General features: G+C 24.9%; 1 protein-coding gene across 1 annotated transcript in view; it reads left to right on the top strand.

Moving 5' to 3' along the window:
* The first annotated feature begins 8,729 nt into the window (after positions 1 to 8,729).
* LOC135925833 (uncharacterized) overlaps positions 8,730 to 21,899 on the top strand; it is a 109,223-nt gene continuing 96,053 nt past the window's right edge. The window contains exons 1-2 of the mRNA XM_065461352.1: positions 8,730 to 8,816; positions 9,043 to 9,389. Coding sequence (XP_065317424.1) covers positions 9,156 to 9,389 — 234 coding nt within the window. The 5' untranslated portion in view covers positions 8,730 to 8,816; positions 9,043 to 9,155. The remainder of the gene's footprint in view (positions 8,817 to 9,042; positions 9,390 to 21,899) is intronic.

Below are 21,899 nucleotides of genomic sequence, written 5' to 3'. Positions count from 1 at the left end.
TTTAAATGTAGGATTTTTGACGAAAAATTACTACTTTGATTTTTGGGGGAAGGGATATCTTGGTGAGGAACCCTTTAAAACAGAATTAGAGTAAATAAATTTAACGGAATGTAAGATCAAGGGTAATCCTTTAGTTTTGAAGATAGACGCAAGTGAGGAAAGTTGCAATGCTCAGTTAGACAGGGAATCTAAGGCATATACCCCCAAATTTGCTTGTGAAGCAGCTTGCACCCAGCAACTGGATGAGAATAATAGGTTGAGTATTGTTTCATGGGAAATTTTTATATTTCAGCCCAAAGATAAGCTAGAAGCCAGAAAATAAAGTCATAAAATTATAAATGCGAATCAATAACTCAATTTTTATATTACAATAAATCTATTTAAATAGCAAAATATGTTTTATATATAGTTTAAAAAAAAACTTTTTTTACACAATTAATTTATATAAGTTATTTTATCTTTGATCTCTTAAAATTAGTTTGCTTTTAAAACCAAATCAAACTAATCTATATAATAATTATTATTATGTATAAGCTTTTTATGATAATTTGAAAAACACAATAAAGTATCAGGCAAGGACTATGTTTAAAAAACCGAATAGATAAAGTAATCTATTTTGATGATATGGTTATGGTCAATTTAAAGCAATATTAAGTAAATATTAATGATTTTTTATATATTTATTTTTTACGTAAATTTTTTTTTGATATATCTTTTGATTTTGATCGCTAAATTTTTTTTATTTTTATAATATTATATTCCAATTTTTATTTTTTTATTATAAAATTATAAATATTTTTTAATAATTTTTATGTTTATTAATTACATTCAATCATAACATATTTTTTACTATTTAAAATAAAAAAATAATAATCCATAAAAAAAAATCTTTGAAAAAACAGAATTTCTTTTTTAAAATGAAATTTTTATATTGGGATTTTAAATTTAACTTCTAGTGCTGTAAACATTTCTAAAAATATCGAACGCGTTCACGTTCACTTTCAAAAAAAAAGGAACGCGTTCACGTTCGTTCAAAATTTTACGATAAATTTTTTTTTAAATTTAATCTAATATAAATAAATGTCTTATATTTTTTATCACAATATATTAGCCTATTAAATATTAATATAGTTTTATTTTGATAATATAATTATAAATACAATATAATATAACAAATAAAAAGATATTTATATTTAAATAACAAATATTTATCAAAATTTCCAACTGATAGACAGGAACGAATGGCAGTTAATGCGGCATTAGCTATACTAAAAACGCGATCTACAAGGGCAGATGAGGGGATTGCGGTATTACATTTAATTAACAACTCTTTTAACGTGGGGTATTAAAAACATTTATTGTTTTGTTCTTTACTTCAAAAAATTGAGATAAGTTATCTTCCTCCACCATCCTCTACTTCATCGTCAAAAAAGGATATCTAGAAATTAAAAGTTCTTGGATTATTATTTCTAGGGTTTTCAATGCATTTTTTACAATAACGCTATATTATTTTTTATAGGTTCGTTCAGTGAAAGTTGTATCCATGGCCATTGAAACTTGAATACTGGATTTATAATTGCAGAAAGGACATATTGATCTTCATATATATGTTCAAATCTTTAAAAGAAATAAAGTATATGTAATTAATTTGTTAGTGATAGGTTTAATACCTTTTATTAATCCCATTTAATACTTCGTCTATCAATGGTTGACCATATTTGAGGTCACTAATTTTTTATTTTTAAAATAACTATCGTTATTGTTGGGGTCAAATAGCCCAAATGCATTTTTTTCTTCAAATTTAATGATTTTATAGTTATACTGTATTAAAATAATTAATATTACAATCAAATGTCGTTTTAAATTGGAACTAAAAGATTTTGACACTGATATAATACTTTTTGGGCACATTTTACATTTGGTTAGTATTGAATTAGTTCCTTCAATATAGGATGTTACTGTAAAATATTTATCATATTTGGCCATGTAATATTAATTCATCTGATTTTAAATTTACAGAATCATATGATGATGAAATAATAATATCCATGCTAATCTATTAAATTAAAATGTAAACAATAATATTCAGATTAATAAACTATAATAATGATGTGTTAAAAAAATTGAAATGTAAAAAAAGAAAAAAGCTGATTATAAAATATAAAATTGTCTTAAAAAATTCGGATTAATATTAAATTTTTTGAATAAATAAAAATAAAAAGTGTTTTTAAAATTGAAAACGTTAAATTCGAAGGCGTTCGTCATAAAAAAGGAACGCGTTCACGTTCAAAGTTAAAAATAAAAGGAACACCGTTCATCATTTTTTCAAAAAAAACGAACTTCGTTTACGAACGCGTTCATTTACAACACTAGTAATTTCACTTAATATTCCATCAATTTTTTGTCAAAAAATAATCGTTAAATATAGAAGAGACCGGGGTAATAACAATCTTAACGCACTTTTTAGTCTTCCAGCATAAAGACCTTTAATTTCGCCTGAAGATTTATTTTTATATATAATTTCCAACCTATGTACATCTTTTGGAAAATGCTCCGGGTGTTTTGTATTTTTACCCCTTACCCAGGTGGTTATCCAGCTCACCCTAGTAATGGTGTAAAATTAAGAAAATATCATATTTCACATAAATGATTATAGTTCCTAACTTTTTTTAAATTTGTAGGTGAAGGAATGGGCAAAACATTGTTCTATGTTTTATAATTTTTTCTTAGTATTTTTTTCAATTTTAATAGTAGAAATGCAAAATATCGACTACTCTTGTCTTCCTTACTTTTTAAAAGAAGTTGTTTGTCTATTCTGCATGGCAAATAAATATTTAATCTAACGTAGTACCAAAAGGAGGTGACCACTTTTTATCTGAGAATTTTATATATGATTTATTAATAAATGCTGCTAAAATATTGTTCATAAATTTTTTACATTATTATTTTTACTAATCAGAAGTTTTTCAATCGGTGGAGGAATAAATTAATATCATATTCCATCAGTTAAAAGGCTTCAAATCCAGGTAGATGTAGATTATTTATTTTCTTTTCAAAATCAATATTATATCGATTTTTTATTAAACTACATTCCCCTCTAATAAATTTTTTTTTAATTAACAAAAAATTATTAAAATAAATAGAAACCTCAAATTTTTACAAAAACATTTTTTTTTACTAAATGAATTACTTAGTATTATAAATGAATATTGAAAAAAGGTATTTCAGGTATTCTAAATATTCGTATTTTCAAATAGAATAATTGAATTATACGTATTCGTAAGAATAATAAAAAGAAATCCGATTTGATAAGTCGAATATTTAATCCGTTTTGAAATTAAAAATATTTTGGAAAATGAAAAATTGGATTACTAAATTTCAAAAATAAATTATTTATAGATTAAAGAAATTTTAAAAATTAAAAATTCAGCAAGGAACATGTTAAATACTTGCAAATAATTTTGAATATATATATTTGATTATTTACGAAAAAACATATTCGATTAGGTATTATAATTTCCTTATTTGCATTCAATTAGAATTTTAGAATAAATAATTTTGTTATTCGTATCCTTTATAGGCATAATTATTATTTTTTATTATATTAATATTATGGTAAAAAAATATAATAATCTAGGCATTTTAATATCTCCTTTTAATTACCTGATTAGTCTTATTTTTACAAAGAATAGGTTCCTCTTTAATTTTAATTAGTATCCTTTAAATTTAATTAATAATATATATACACCACTTTTAACATATCAAGACTTTAATTCAGTCTAGATCAATTTCACTGGCGGGCGATCTAAAAAAGATATCATACTACTCTAGTTATCACTATAGGAAGGAACAATATTTGTAACCAAATAATAACCAAAAAACATTTTATAGTTTATTTTTGGTTTTAATGTAAAGTGGTAGATTGAATGCTTCTATAGATAAAGTTTTAGTCTTAGCCCTAATTTAATTTTGGATAAAGGTGTGGTTAGAACATAAGTGAGATTTGAAATCTTGGGTTTAAATTAAGCGATATAGAAAATGATTTTATACTGACTAGGTCAAAAGAGGCACTAAATCAAAAATTGTATAATTTCAACTCTTGAGTCTAAATAAATTCCTTTAAAACAGCTTCTTGTGTTTCCCTTAGCTTAATCAGAAAGAAGATTTTTCTCAGTTCCAATGATATAGCAATTAATTAATTATATCTAATAACCTAACAACTCTATTGTTATCCCCTATAAAATTGATTTTTGGTAGATAATTATAAAAATATGTTAAAAACTGATTAGATAGACATCTTAATAGTAGAGGCAGTGGGTTGGATACCATGATACCATGGTTAGCCGGTACTGTCTCTTTTACCTAAAGTATAAACAATGATGCTTGAATTTTTACATAATATATATTGCATTTAAGAAAAATATGAACTTAGGATTTCGACATTTTTAAAAGCTAGTCATGATAACATTTGGTTTTAATGATTGTAAATTAAAGTCATGCAAGTCTACCCGTCTACCCGGCTCTGCCTGTGGCCCGAAAAAATATTATATTACTTCCTTTTCTTTTTCCTGAGTGAATATCACAAATATAAAATAAATTTAAAAAATAAGATAAGTTTTAAAAAAAATTAGGAATGGAGATTTACTATCCATTTTCTTATAATATTGTTTAATAAATAAAATAAAAATTCATTAATTATCAGTTATTGTGAATATTTAAATTTAATGCATAACATTAAAATTGAAAAAAAAATATTTTGAGTTTGAGATTTCTTCTTTATAAGCAATTGACTAAAATAATTATTTCTTGAGCAACCCGGTCAAAAGTAAAAAGGGCCGGGAAAGTTGTACATAGAAATTTTGACCGGTCTATTAGATAAAAAACACTGAGCTGGGCTTGACAATTTATTTATAAAAAATCAATCAGGCAGAGTATGGCAAAATCTCTGATTTTTCGTAAACAAAATTTTAATACAGTCCGAGCCTTAAAATTTGATATATTTTTGAATTTCTAGCTAATATTCTAATTAGAATACTAAATCTATAAAAAAAATAAACAAGAAATTAAACCAGTTATTTATGATATGATCCAATAACAAATACAAAATATATAAAACGATTGTTATAGAGATAAATAGAAACAGAGGAGAGATATAAGAGATTTAATTAACATTGGAAAAAAATTAGATATAGATTTTAAATATGTGGCTGGAAAATTGGTTAGAAAAATTTGGGCTGTGACAAACTTTTAGTAAAAAAAATGATCTTTCTATAATTTCGGGCTAGGCAAAAAATTTAACGTGCTGATAATGATATGCGGAGCTTGACACTAGAAAATAAAAACTCTTTTCAATGAAAATTACTCCCCATCAGATAAGTTAAATATATAATATACAAAATAGAATTGTGCTTTTTAATGACAGTTATGGGTCAGAGAGTTTAGAGATATGGATGATATCAAGAAGAGCATAGAATGTCGATGGTTAGATTCCCGGTTTGCCACTACTCGAGCAGATAGCTAAGAGTTAGAATAATGATAAGATTGGAAAAATAAAAAATATGGAATAGAGCTAATACATATTTTTAAAAAAGGTAAATAAAATTTAGTCACTGTTTAGCAATTAGTAAATAACAACCTAAACCATAAATATTATTACACTTGAATATGAACTACATATTTTAAAAAAATTTAGAATTCGGCCCTCACATTAATTCTGAAAATAGGTTAAGTTTAAAAATGTCCATTTAAACTGGGTTCAGATTTCCGGGCTCGAATTAAAGCTCGGGTTTTGCGCACATCTTGATTTTAAGTATATAAATATATTATATATAGTGCAAGCAAAAAGAAAAAATATCGATTTTAATTTTGATATTACAATATATTAGAATGTTATATTTTAATAATTATCGACAATTATTTTTTTTAAACTACACTCTAACCTTGACCAATATATTGCGTTAGTTATTTATATCGAAATTTAACTAACTTGCTTCATTAAATTTAGGAATCCATATATGTGCATTACATTTATAATAATAAAAATCTTCTATATAGATTAAAATTTATTTGTTAAAATAATTTTAATTTTAAGGAAGGAAGAAAGGAAGGAAGGAATTGTGTAAAATAAGACAAAACATCTTCTAAGCTGCAAATATTATAAAAGGTTATTTCTAATTATTCAAAAAAACATATTGATAAAAGTTATTTTTACATTAATAAATTTTTTCAATAAAAATATGGTCCTAACATTTTTGTAAAAATTTGATATAAATTCCAACAATAATTTTGAAAAACTGCTAATTCAGTTAAGGATTAATATTATTGTTAATTTATTATTTTTACAGAATTTTTTTATTCGAAAAGTTTTTATATGATATTACACCAAGTAAAAAAAAATGGGAGGGTGTATATTTATTATTTTTTACCTTAAGAGAAAATTTTTCAAAAAATATTGTATAATTGGAAATTTTTAGGAATAAAGATATTTCTTGACCATATGATCCCACCCTCTTAACATCTTTAAAAAAAAGTGTAGCGAAAAATATAATAAATACGGAAAAGGAAAAGGAAGGAAATGAAATTAATAAAGTCAAAAAAGAGTGCAAATAGAATGAAAAAATGCAGAAGGATGAAAAAATCTGTATAAATATTAATGCAATTTAACAGACCTTTTTATTGAAATAAATTTTCTTGTGTCTATATATTTAATCTGCTTTAAATATATCGATATGCACGTTTGAAATAATATACTAGTTTACAAATTATTGTGAAATGATGAAATTAGGTAATTTTAGGTTTACGGTAGGTAGATATTACTTTCAATTAAAAAAATTAGCATTTTCACTACTAAATTTGACTATCAAATTTTTGATTGGTTAGAAATCTCTGAAATAATTTTTCAAAGAGAGAATTATAAAATATTTAAGTTTTAATATTATTGATTAAAATATTTTTTGATATAATAGTAATACTTTTTGTTTTAATACATTATTAATTATATTTTATTTAACCCAGTGCATTTTATAATTTTCGCAATTTATAAATGGCGCAATCTTATAATTTCTTCGTAATATTTAACTCCTTGCCTTCTGCCAAACTAATTAATTATATGTCTTTAAAAAAAGTATCATTATATATAATGTAATAAGATTCATCACCTGATATAAAGTAATTGATAAAGTAATTTTTTAAATATATTAACTTACAGCTCAAGGGATGTAAGCAAATTTTAAATTCTAATTCCATAAACTGGAGGTCAGGGCCTGAACACTTCCAACTCAAAAACCCTTGTTACGCTACTGAGGTCAAGAATAAGGATTATGTGAGTGACATCTTTACCTCTTAGGAAGTTCTAAAATGTTAAGCTCTTTTTATTTAACCGCATACTTGAGCGAATGTTTAGCTCAATTAGAATTTTTTTTGCGGGATAAGATTATACTATATTAAAATTTTTAATTTGTCACCGATACCGTAAACAAAATGTAGCAGAAAAATTATCGTCTTTCGTCTATAAAATATTTTGACACGTCGCAATACTTTACAAATTTTGAAAAATTATATCGTTTAGTGATGACTCGCTAAAGTACGTCGAGTTCACTATAAACTATTATATTATACATTTATTTAATATTTATATAATGATAATTTAATGACATTATTTAATAACAATTATTTTTAAAAAGTAATTAATTTTTTGGTAAAATTATTATTTTATAATTTTTTGCTTCAACGAAATAAATAAAATTAAAAAAGGGGTGTTTTTTACATTTAAATATTAACAAAAAATTAAATGAAGGAAGGAAGCTAGAGCCTAATATATATTTTTAAAAAATCAATATTATTTTAATATGAAAGTTTGGTAAAAATAAAAATTTATTCTGGCAATAAAAAATGAATTAAAACAGGATTTGCCTAATTTCTCTTGTTTGAAATCATTATTTTCTTATCTTCTATGTAATATCATTTCAGGGAGTAAGGAAAAGAAGGGATGGGGAGAAAGTAGGAAGGAACTAGTCCAATAAGACTTGTGAGCAGCCTCTAGGTTTTAAGCAATTTAAATAAACAGTAATATAATTTTAAATAACATTCGCCATGGTTCTTAATATTCTGATTCATTTTTTTAAACCTATTTAATATCTAAACTAAAGAAAGACTATATTTTATATCAATTTTTGTAAACAAAAAAATTCATATTTTTGTATAATTTTTTTAAATTTTTTAGTAAATTGTTTTTTCTGAATACAAAAAAAGGAAAGTGAAAAAATCAATCATATTATTTAATTATCGACAAATCACAAAGAGATAAAATAAAAGATTACAAAATTAGTTGCTAGATAATTCCTATTCATTTTATCCTTATGAATTAGTAATAAAAAGATTTTTTAATAATAATAATATTATAAACTTTTATTTAACAAGTTTCGTTTATTAATAAAAATAAATAAATAAAATTTCGTCATAAAAAAAATAGTGAAGATTTTCAGTAAAAAATCTCAGGCATTCAAAATTCCCAAAAAATTCAAAGTTTGGATTATTGAAAGAGGGAAAACAGAATCAAAAAAATACTCTAATCTATTCTCATTCGCTATCCACACCCAGTTCACATTAACAAATGATAGATATCTTATCTAACAATTTTCATTTCATTTGATTCTTGAGAAGGATATAATATTTATCTTATTTAAATTACTTACCTCCAATTATTAAATTACTTACCATCAATTAGTTGTGGAATATTAACTTAATTCTACTTGAAAATCTATTCCCAGATTTTAAAAACTGAGTTGGGTGAATATATGAAGGATTCAAGTATTTTGGTTTACATATTACTTTTTATATTTCAAATAAAATATCAATAAATTTAATTCTTAAAATATTATAGTATGTCACAAATATATATTTGAAGTCGTCGTTGATCTATAACCAATTTATTTTGCCAGTTATTGTATTACTATCTTTAAAGCCAAATTACTTTAAACAAATTAAATTTAATAACTGACCCCTTAATATTTTGTTTTAAAAAAGTCATTTTTATAACATTAGATATAAAGGTTGTATAAATTACACAAGTGATATCTCAAGAAAAATATTTCGAATCCCACATTATTATATAGAACAGACAATGTCTAGTCTATATTGCACCCCTGGAAGAATTCATGTCTAAAAAGGAACGTAAAGAAAATATAAACATTATTAATAATAGTACAATAGTATCAAAAACAACTATTACCACTACTATAACTAGTACTAATAAAAGTAAATATAAGGAGAATGACGATTCATATTTAAAAAATACGATTCCTCCATCAACCTACCTTCATAGGAACAGCTCTGCATCTTTTACCAGGGGCAAAAATTCTTTGATTAGAAGGATTCCAGTATTTTCTAAGGTATAATATAAGCTATAATTGTTAATTTTCTTTTGTTTTCCTACTATTATATCGGATTTTTAAATTTAAACCTAGTAACTGTCCTTCCAAATAAATATAACCCCCTTTAGATCCTATAAAAAAATTTTCTTCACAAAAGAGATCACTAATTTTTTTAGTAGAGACAAATTAAAATTTTGGTTGATTAGTTTAGAAAAAAATTATAATTTGTTATATTAGTTCCAAAATATAAATTAAATGATATATCAAAATATTTATTTCAATTAACAATCTAAACCCAAAATAAGTTGGAGAAATGCAAAATATAAATAATTATCAATAAATTAAATTTGTGCATCATTAAAAAGGATACTTAGAATAGTTTGGGATGACCCTGGGAGAGACCTATTGAAATTAATTTATTTTTTTTATTAAAACTATTTATAAAATAATATAATATAAAAAACTATATTAAAATAACATTAAAAATATTAAATTTAAAAAAATTAAAAGTTTAAATTGCAAAATTCTGCTAAAAACTTAGACATTAATGATAATTTCTGAAAAGGTAATAATAATAATAATTGTTCAAAATGTTACGATGGCTCAAGATTTAGTTAAGATAATTCAGTAATGCATGTAATATCCTCGGCAGAAAAATATTCAGTTTTTACAATGAAGTAATTGCCTCAAAAATTTTTTTATTAAAATGTTTTAAAATATTTTTTTTAATATTAAAAATTATTTTTTTTTTAATTTAATTTTTTTTTTGTTTTGCGACATCCATCCATAATCAAGTGATCTCTAGTTTATGAATATAATAATAAGACCCCCCACCCCCTTTATTATTTAATTTAATATGTATATAGATGGAAATTTTGGTCGATGTTTAGTAAATTAGGTTGTTATCCGAGATTTCTTGTCATAAAATGATTTTTCCAATTTCAAAATATGCCCAAAAATATTAACCAAAAAAATACAAATGCTTAATTAAAAATTACCATCTCATAATATAAGAGATGATAAATGGGCAGATCACATTAGAAAAAGACATGGTGGGCTTAATTTTAACGATATGAAGAAAAGCTTTGTAATAGTAGCTTTTCTATATAACAATTTATAATACCCCAGAAAGAATGTGTGGACAATAACCGTTCTATTATAAGAATAATAATACGGTGTCTAGGTTATTTAATATCTCGTAACCAAGCCTTCTGGGGGAATAGGCAACAAGAAAGCAATATGATGGGCCTTAATAAACTAAGATTCCGAATCTGTTGTCAAAATGTATTTAAAACAAAATGAAGAAAGAAGAAGGGAGAATAAAAAATAAAGAATTAAAATTTAAATTATATTCAAATCTATCATCATATAATAACATAAATATTCTTATTGAAACCATAAAAAATATGATTATAAAAATAATTCAAAAGGAGATTGAATTTAACAGGTGCTTTTCTATCATAGTTGATGGCATTCTAAATCAGAAGCAATAGCTTTGTTAGTAAGATTTATTGAAAATAGTGAGACGCCTAACCCTGTTGAAAGACTGATAGACATATATTGTACAGGAAATACAACTGATCTTGATATTAAAAATAATATAATATCCAAACTTAGCTCCATGAATCTACCCCTCGAATTCCTAGTTGGGCAAAACTATGATGGTGCCCTAAACATGAGTGGAAGAATCAATGGAGTGCAGACTTTGATTAGCTCGGAGGCGTCAAAGGCAGCTTTTATTAGGTGCTATTGTCATCGAGTAAATTTAATCATTGTGCCAATCAATTAAAGAACTCAGAAATGTTTTAGGAATATTAAATAAGATTTTTGTATATTTTAATGGCGTTAAAAGATATGAGGCGCCCAAAGCATGTCAGAGTAATGTACTGACAAAATAGCAACGATTTCTACGCATTAAAAGTACCATTCACTAATATTATCTTATTTGTTTAGAGTTAAAATGTTAATTTTTATATTTATAGAGGCTGGCTATCATCATACAAAGCAATTGTAAATTTTTTTCTACTTTATGATGCCTTGAGGGCAGCTTTGATAAATTTAAAGGATTCTGAAGATCCTGCCACTTCCACTATGGCTAGCGCTATAGTCTTTAGAATAGAAAAATTTTATTTTATTTTATCACTTTGTGTTTTAGATAAAATATTGCTAATAACAAGCTTGGCTTGTACAAAATTGCAAACCATTTCGAAGGATATATGGTTTGCAATAAATCAAATTCAATTGGCAAAAGATTGCCTGATTAATTTGAGAAATATAATTTAAATTATTGTCTTTTATTATTTTTTAATCCTAATTGATAATAACACTGAATTTTTGGATGTTTTTTCAAAAGCACAAAATTTTATGAAGGAGAGAAATCTACCTTTTCATTTGAAAGTTCTAGACTTCAAACATTCCGATCCAAAAAGGAGAGGTATATACTCTCATCATTTTTATTTTAGCTTTAAAACCAGTGTTTTATGCTGCACTTGATTTATGAAATTTTTAAATCAAACATTATTTTTTACACCAAAGGGAATGGCGGAAAAGTCAATTGTTAAAGATGATATCGAGGATATATGTGAATTTTATCATTTAAATTCAAGCCAAATTTTTGAAGAAATGTTGAAGTTTCGAAATATTTATAAGATGGATAAAACAGGGGAGCAAATATTACTCGTGACCTAGAGGTTAAAGAATCTAAAGTAGATTCTGAGAATTGTGAATTTATTTAATTAAAATATTTATACTAATACATTATTTAGCTTCTTCTTCTGATGATGATGATAATTCTGAGACTTATGATTCAGACTGGAAAAACTATTCTTTTATTTTACCTTAGGATTACTTTTAAATTTTTCTGCTTTCCCTAATTTAACAATTTTATATAAATATTTATTAACCATTCCTACTACCTCATGTACTGCCGAAAGGGTCATGAGTAAAATTAAATTAAAACAAAATTTCGTAGCACCATGAAAGATCCATTTCTTAATAATTTAACCACTTTATCAATGGAAAAAAATTTATTTAAACAATTAAATATTGATGAAATTATAAATTCTTTCGCTTTCTCTTCCCCTAATTTATCTAAATTATTAATTAAAAAAAATTTTTTTAAAGTATATATATTTTTTTACATTTTATTTATATTATGTTTTACAGATTGTTGCAATAAAAATTTTTTTGATTATGGGTGTCAAAAAATAATTAACTATTTTTTCGAGGGGGGTACTTTTCAGGGGGTATTTTGCCATCCCTCAGAAAGTGTTAGGGGCCACTGGGGAGATCCCTTGTGTTACTTTCGGATTAAGAATTCATGAACGAACAAAAATAACAAAAACAAATACATTTTGCCTATATATCTATTGTTTATTAATTAAGGGGTTATCTAATTACAATCAAGCAGACATGTTATCAATGTATCTAGATACAGATTGACCTAAAATATACAATTCAAGATACATTTAAGACACAATTAAAATATCACTTTTTAAAATTGTATTTAAAAGTGTGCATAATGCCATAATTGAAAATTTATTGTTAAAGCTAAAAGAATTGAAAATATTATTTATTCAGTTTGATATCTTATTCAAATATAAAATAAAAATATTATTGTAGGCTTTTATTATTAAACATTTAATTTTTATCACTGAGACCCTTTTAAATACATTTATAATAATGCTCTCCCAACTGGTGCGCTGGATGACAAGTAATGCTATACTTTATGAATAACCTTAATATTTAGATGATCTTTAAATGTAAAATCATCATTCATTTTTAGAATAATGAGTTAAAATTTGATGGGTGCTAAAATTTATATCCTTATTTATATTCTTTTGGGTCCACAATTGTCTCCTTAGATAGTGGGAGCGAATGTTATCAGACTACTGAAATAGTGTATAAAAATTTTAATACTTATTTTACATTGATTAAACATTCCATTTTCCCACATGCTCAATAGTAAACTTACTTCTAAAGGGCTCTTATACAAACTTAGTGATGGGCGGAATAAAAAATGCTTTATGTCACATAAACTAGATCATTCACATCAAAATCTTCAAACCCAACTATTACCAGCAATTGCCACCACCATAAAAAAGATTTCATAGAGAGTGAAATCATTTAAAACATCTTAATAAAACTTTTAATCTATACCAACAATTATTTTCAAAATATACAAAATTGGGATGACCTTTTAACCTTTCATATCCAACTAAAAAGAAACAACGCTCCATTGTAATATGAATTCTCCAGATATAATTATGGAAATTTAATTTAAATATTTAAAAATATCAAATATATTATTTCAATTTAAGAGTATCCACTCTGATGGCGATACCCTATAATTAATTTTCAACTATATTTTTTTTCTCTTATTTTTATTCTTATAAATTTAATATAAAAATAATCAATAATCATAAAAAGTGATCTTTTTAACAATTTCTTTTTTTCAGTGTAATAATAATAATCAGCTCTTTCGAAGTTAATACATCTGTTAAAAGAAATCATTTACATATAAAAATATGTGAATACAACACTTTTCACTTAAATGCCTGTCACATCCTAGCAATAAGAACTTTTCAATAAACTAGCACATTAAAGACAATATATATTTCTATTTTTTAATATTTTTTTCTTTCCCTATATTTTTTACAAATTTTACTTTTAAAGTGGCTTGTACTTTCTACCTGTCTATTTGGCCTTTGTCAGAATTTCTTCCCGTCTTTAATTTGAGGAGATTATTAAAACGCTTGTGAGAGATAGAGATAGTCTATTTGAAACTGTCTGTGATTTATGGAGGAAAAATTTAAGCATTTCATCTCTTCCACAATCCACTGCACAAAAAGACTTTCTTAATTCTCTTCTGGCCGGTTTAAAAAATTGATAGGTATTAATCCCTCTATGAAAGACAATTCCATTCTGAAATATTCAGTAGAAATCTCCAACCATGAATATCCAGAAGCTATTCTTAGTGCTAATCTTGGTCTCTATCTATCAAATAGAGATTTGAGGTAACAATATGTTATATATTAAGCTGTGACATATGTCTACATCGTAAATGTGAAGAAAGAGTCCGACTCTAAAGACAGACATGTCCTAGCTTGTTTGTATTCTAAAGGGTTATTCACTTGTCACTCAAACCTCATGGAACCTGCTCCACTTCCCTCTCTGATGACAAAAGATCAGATAGCCTTACAAATGTCAATTGGTTTAGAGGAATGCATCTTATTGGGATTTCATCTGTGTCTCTCAGTTCACCTCTAACCACAAAATTAACCCAATTATAATAGCTGAATGGTCTAAAGTTCGAAAGAAAGTACCACAACCTTTCAGATTTTCATTTTCTTTCTACTCATTTCTACCAATGGTATATCCTTTAGGCTACATTTTTTGAGAATTTTAGGTAAAAAAAAATATAGATCTAAAGGGAACGTTGATACTCTTTTAAAATTTTGCAATCCATCATAGTTGTTTTCCGAATTAACTCTCTAAATTTCCAAGTTTATTTGAACTCAATGAAACGGTTTCTTTTTTTAAATTCATTATTTTATTTTTTTGTGTTTTTATATGAGTTTATTTGGAAACTTTGAAAATCCATTGACTAATCACTACCTTTGAATCAGTCAAATCATATTAAAAATTTGCTGGTGCTGTGTTGATTATTTCTTTTTTATCGTTTAACAAATATTAATCACCTAAATTATTAATATATACTTTTACCATATTATCTTTCCATTATGTAAAATAAAACTTGTGCTGAATTGTAAAGAAATAAACAAGACAGATATTTAATAAAATTTAATTAAAAAAATAGGATTATATTTTAAAAAATTTAATATAATATAAAAAGTAAAATAAAATAAAATGGTATCAAAATTTATCTATTTAATATATAGAGATAGATATAGATACAATTAAAATTTTAACAAGATATAGATGCCGCTACTTTTATAAAAAAATATATAAGATACATTATTTTACTAGATCCTTTAACAACTCTATTAATATCATATATTATTCCATATTTAATTGTGACTAAATTAATTTAAATATAAAAACTTTAAGTGTCCCCTGTTTCTTCAAAAATTTAGTTTAGGACCTCTCACTCAAAGAGGGTTTGCGAAGGATGTCTATTATGCTTCTGTAAAAAGATATTGTTAACATTAAATTTTAAAAAAAGTTGTAAAATAAATTTATAAAATAATGAATAATCTAAAGTTATTGAGATCATTCTTATTCAAAGAAGAAAATACCCTTCCTTAAAAAGCGAAACTTGATGGATTATTAAAAATTATTCGTGAAATTTTGAAAAACAAACATTTATTTCCATTCAATTTTCATTATAAGATAATCATTCCTCTTTTTTTTTGAATAACAGGGCACTTCCTAAAGATTCTATAATTTAAATAAGACCTGCCCTCAAATAGTCTATGCATTGAACGTGATACTACTTTCCTGTATAGAATGGACATTTGATCTTTTTCTATTTCAAAGTTTAAATCAGCGATCACTCATTATTAGTATATTAGTTTTGTCTAACTAAGCAATCGATCAACCCTAGCGCTTGGGATTGAAAAATACATCTTTTTACAGGGCGGCATATTTTACAAATATGCTATAAATTATATTTAACTACTTATGTGCTCCCGATACGTTAATAAATAATAAAATATCGTAGCTACTGTTGTCAGGGATTTCAAAAGCTTACTATTATATTTCTGACTCTGAGTCTTATTTCGAATTGCGTGATTTTTTATAGCTCAATGGTCGCCTATATTATGATTAGATATAATATATTTTAATAAATAAAATAATTAATTATATATATTTTAAGTAAAACAGATCCAAGAATAACAATTTTATTTATTTATAATTGATTTTAGTACTTCTATATTATTCTTGCATAATGCCAATTTTTTATTATTTTGCCAATAATGTATTTTTTTAACTAAACTATCTAACAAACGAATTATAGCACTTAAATATATTAATTAAGCCCTGCTTAATGGTTTAGTCTATATTTAAGTTTCAGAATTAATGTTTTCAAAGACGTTATAGTTTTTATTTTGTTTATAACTCGGTTTATTTCTTGAATTTAAACCTTGGCATAGAAAATATTCTCCAAGAAACTCCATGAAAGCATTTCATACTTTAAAATATATTTCGAATTTTTTCCTAATATATTAAAATTACTTTATACTTTGGTAACAATACCAATTATTCAAGCACAAATCAGAGGAATTTTATTTCATTAGCAGGAATAAAAACTTATATCTCAGAAGTACGTCATAAAAAATATTACGTGGACTAACTCTATTTAATATAGTATACATAGAGATTTAATCCCCAATACAGAACATCATATTGAAAAATTGGTGTAAACGCAAAGAAGATTAAAATTACATTTATATTTTATGTTATTTAGAGAACAGTTTATTTCATAATATTTTTTAACAACTCACTTTTAGATACCCCCCTCCCCTCCCCATTCGTATAAAATTCCTGCCAACGCGCCTGTTTTGAATTGAAAATAAATGAGAACTATCACACAAAGCCCCCTCTATTACTAATATTTTTTCATTCATATTTAAGTTAACCTATTTTAGAAACCCTCTTTAAAAAATTTCATATAAAAATAATCAATGCTGTTAACGCTACCTTTTAAAAGTAGCTGTATATAACTACAAATATTTTTTCCCCATAAATTAAATATTGTAGTCATTCTAAATAGAATTTTAAATAAATTTTTTTATATATATCAATTTAACACAAAATACGAGATTTTTATAATAAAATATTATAAATATACATATAAACATCCATCGCGAAACTAAATAGGAGCGCTGTTAAGCAACCCAATTTTGGTCAATTTTTAAAAACGGCCCGATTAAAATTTCGCCAAAATAATATTGTGTAAGCCTCGAGATTTGGTAAATTATGGACATTATCTCTAGGCTTACGTAATAATATTTTTGATATAATCTTAATCGGGCCATTTAAATAACACTACTAAATAATCTCTCAATAGGAGAACTGAATAAGATAGAGGTATTATATTTACTCTTTAAATATAGGATTAGATATTATTGATCTAAAAAAATTAGTTAAATAATCAATATTATTTATAATTATATCATAATTATGATTTCTCGTCGGAAATATCATCAAAAAATCAAAACGTGAGATATTCTCATTTCTTCGGGCGTTTTAAGACTAACAATGATGAACTACACAGCTCATCAACCTTATAAATTGGTATATGGAAGACCGGGGCATATTGAGTACAGGGGAATGTTGCAAATTATAATTTAATGTTTTTAATAGGACTGAAAATTACATGATTGGCTAAATAAAGATTTGAAAAATATTTAGTATTTTAATTTTATAAAGAGGAAAATGTGTTTTAGGATACAATTGTAAACTTAATCGTTTAGATTTATAAATAAAGCTTTTAAAATCTTAATAAATGAATTTTAGGAAAGTTTAAGCCCTATTTTTTAATCTGACAGCTTTTCAGAATCATAAAACATGGGCCAATATGTTTTTAAATTATATTTGTAAAGTTAGAGGGCTGGGGCATGGTTGGTGTTGGTTATAAGATGGTTGGTCCACTTAATTATTGTATTTATTTTCATTCTGATTAAAACCAATGAAATTAAATTTCAATCAATATTTATCAATCTAAAGCATTAATTTTTAACATAATATGCTTTTTAAATACATAATATGCTTTTTAAATAAATCAATTTCATTAATTTTTTTATTGCATACTTTGAGGATTGAGAAGATATTTTATTTATTCAAATTAGTTTAATATTCTTAGACTTATTCAGGTTTGAAGGAAAAGTGTCATAACCTTCCCCGGTTTCCCCTATATTTTAATTGGATTCCTTTTTAGTTTTTTATTACTAGTTTTAAAAAATGAATAAATGAAAAATAAGTTATAAGATTTCACAAATTTAATTTTTAAATGTTATCATTTTAGTTTTAATTAAATAATAAGTAATGAATTGTAGCTATTTATTTTTAAATTGCCTTTCTACCGATTGTTACTGAAAAAATAGCGCCGATCCTGACTGTCAATAGCTTCTTTAACAACATTGAAAATGATATAGTTATTTCATTAATCTCATTAAAGTCCTCAAATCACCAATAAGATAAATTTTTTATAAAAACATATCGATTACCTAAAAAAGAGAAGAAGTTTTAAGAAATGACAAATGGCAATAAAATAGTTATTAATTTTATTGTTACATTATTTATGCCTATTTTAAAGTTAGAAAAAATTATCTAACTTTATTTATTAAAGGTTATCTTTAAATTTGTAGTTTAATGATGTAAATATTTATATATTTTATGTAATAAAATAATTAATATCTATAATTTGCCATTACTTTTCTATAATATATTTAAGGGTTCTTCCTTTTTTTATGTAATCGATACAATTTTTATTTTAATTATCGTTTTTTTGGAGAGTCCCTAAACGAATAAATAATTCACCATCGGAAGTGATGACTTTATCTGACGTTTTAAAATTTATAGTTACTCCTTTCCTCCCTCCTTAAACAGCTACTTATAATTGGTTATAACTTAATAGAACCTTTTTCCATTTTAGGGTACTGTTCTGGTTTAAAATAATTATAGACCAGCTTAGAATTTGTAATTTTTGTTCATGTGGCCCTGGTTTATAACATTAATCCGGCAAGGGTTTTTAAAATCATATTCTCTGGCTGGAATTTCGACAAATTTGAAGGTAATTTTAATTAGTACTGGACCCCATAGAATCCTATTGCAATTCAACTTTTTTTTATTTTAAAATTATATAAAAGTAGATAGGAGCTATTGAGCCCTTATTTTTTTTTAAAAAAAACTTGAGTTACTTCGATCAAAGAATTGAGTATAAAATAAATATGATGTGTACATCGTTATATTAGACCGAGTTTTCAATTTTTTTCTTAACTTTTTATCATCACTGTAATACTTAGATAAGTTGGTTTTAGAAAAACTGGAAATCGAACAAGTGGCCTCCTGCACGTCAACCTGAATATACTATAACTCTGAGAACGACCAGGCCACTTCTAGTTTAATTCCTATGTTGGTATAATATTTTTCTTTTAATTTTAGCCTACTCTAGTAGGTGGCGAAGAGTTTGAGAGGCATAGAAATGTTAGAAATATACAATGTAGGGTTAATATTTAATTAGAAAATGTAATTTTAATTAATTTTTAAAAACTAAATTTATTCATTTTTTATGGGAATTCTAAATATTTTTTTTAATTATAGGTTCTTTTAATAAATTTCAAAAAATAGCCTTAATATTTAAAAAAATATTAAAATAACATGTAAAAAAAACGATATTTAAAAACACATATAAAGGGGGGGGGGGAGTAATTATAAAAATTTCTATATATTTTTTTAAATTTACAAAAAGAATTTTTGAAAACTGAATATCGATATATAATAAACTGAAAATTTATATAATTTCTATATATTTTTGAATATTTTATAATGCTCAATTATTGCTCAGATTATTTTAAGTTTTTATAAATGAAATATTTTAACTAAAATATAATTTAAATAGCTCAATAGCTACCCACTTATCAAATATATAAAGAGATATCGGCACTTATTAATGTAACATTCTCAGTGGCGTAACCAGGATTTTTAAGAAGGAAGTATAAAGTTTCCTAAGGTCAGCCCGCGGGCCAGCTGAAGCATGATCAAGAATATATGGGCTTGGTCCTTAGTTCTAAAAATACTTTTGTAATTACTTGCGAATATCACTTTTTTGCCTAATTTATAATCAAAATTTATAATGAATTTAAAATATGAAGTTTTAGAAAACTCAGGATATGTTAAATATTTCACATTCATTTTCTTATTATATTTTGTGATAAATAGAATAAAATATATTTAAATTTATTGCATAAAATTAAAATAGCAAATAAATATTTAGAGTTTTGAGATTTCTTTCCTATAAGCTTTTAAAAAAACTCAGACTACGGGCAATAACAGACCAAGGGCCGAACTTGAATTTAATAAATTCTGTCACTGAACCATTGGCGGATTGCGCCAAATAAAATGATTCAGGTCTTAAAGAAAGTGTCCAATTAGTGGCGTACGGGTAGCCAAGATTTATCCCAGGGGGAGAGGTTATAATTTTTGCGGAAGAGGGAGGGCCTTGCCAAAAAACTCTATTTGTCCAGCCTTCGCTTGTGTTCCACTATTGGAAAATTCTGATCAGTTTTATTTTTTTTCTAGTGGTTACATTGATTTAAAAAAATATCTAACATCTTTATATCATTTCCATTAAAGTCAGCCAAACTATTGGAACACATATTCTAAATTTATGCCAATATTTCAAGCTTTATTACTCCTATGAATGCTTTAATAAGTATACTATACACTATTGTTACAAACCCGATTGGAATCGATTTTAAGAGGTGGCCCGATTAATTATAATCAAAATAACATTATGTAACTGACAGAAATGCTTGAACATCTATTTGCCAAATCTCGATGCTTACATAAAATTATTTTATCTAAAATATTAATTGGCGGACTTTTTAACAAAACTACTATCCTATCCACTTCAATGAAGGAAATTAACAAAATTTTGGCTAACCTTAAAACAGAAAAGTGACTGTAAGCATTTATTCTCTAAATTTTATCTATGTTTAATGTTTAATGTTTAATGTTTAATTATATATTATTTAAATTAGTTTAATAGATTTTGATAGTATAAAGAAAAAAATATTATTAACAAAATAAGAAATAATGTTATTGGCAAAATACGAAAAAAAAGTTATTTATAAAATAAGAAAAAATTGGCATCATGCCAGAATAAAAAATACAGAAGAATTAAATATCATGTTCGCGCTAATTATCTAGTACCCAACTTTATTAATTTCTCAATCAGTTTTGTTAACCAAACTTCTGAGAGCATCAACTATGAAAATTTTATCAATAATTAGTTCGCATTTAGTACATTTTAATGCTTCAACCCGTTTGGTTGATAGTTTTAAGAAAACGCATTATTGGCAGAATGCGAAAAAAATGCCAATATAAGCATCACGCCGAAACGAAAAATATAGAATCACTAAATATCTGAGCGCCAATATGTAATCCTGATTAGTATTTACTAATTTATCAATCAATTTTTTGCAATAAACAGAAACCAGTTATAGACGAATGAGTCTTAAATCTCGGATGACTTCATAATTAATAACGTCTAAATACTTTAAGGTTTCTTTTTCCCCTTATACAAAGTATTTTTGAATCTTATGATCTTGCTATTTATGGATATTATATATTCTTGCCGGTTTATTTAATAAGGATAGAAGTATAATAGCTTAATTCTCATTATATTTTAAATCGAGTTATATTTTCTAAAATTTGATATTATTAAGGCACTCACTACCCTAAACATAAAGTTTATCATATTTTTAAAAGCCCTAACTCTAAAGCTTAGTGCGAAATGTAATGCTTAACTAGTATATATTTAGTTTAGTACTTCAAGTCGTT

This window comes from Gordionus sp. m RMFG-2023, chromosome 3 (genome assembly GCF_954871325.1).
Source record: "Gordionus sp. m RMFG-2023 chromosome 3, tfGorSpeb1-WG-v2, whole genome shotgun sequence".
Classification (NCBI taxonomy): Eukaryota; Metazoa; Nematomorpha; class Gordioida; order Chordodea; family Parachordodidae; genus Gordionus; species Gordionus sp. m RMFG-2023.
Note: the sequence above shows the minus strand (reverse complement) of the source record. Positions and strands in the feature narration are given on the sequence as shown.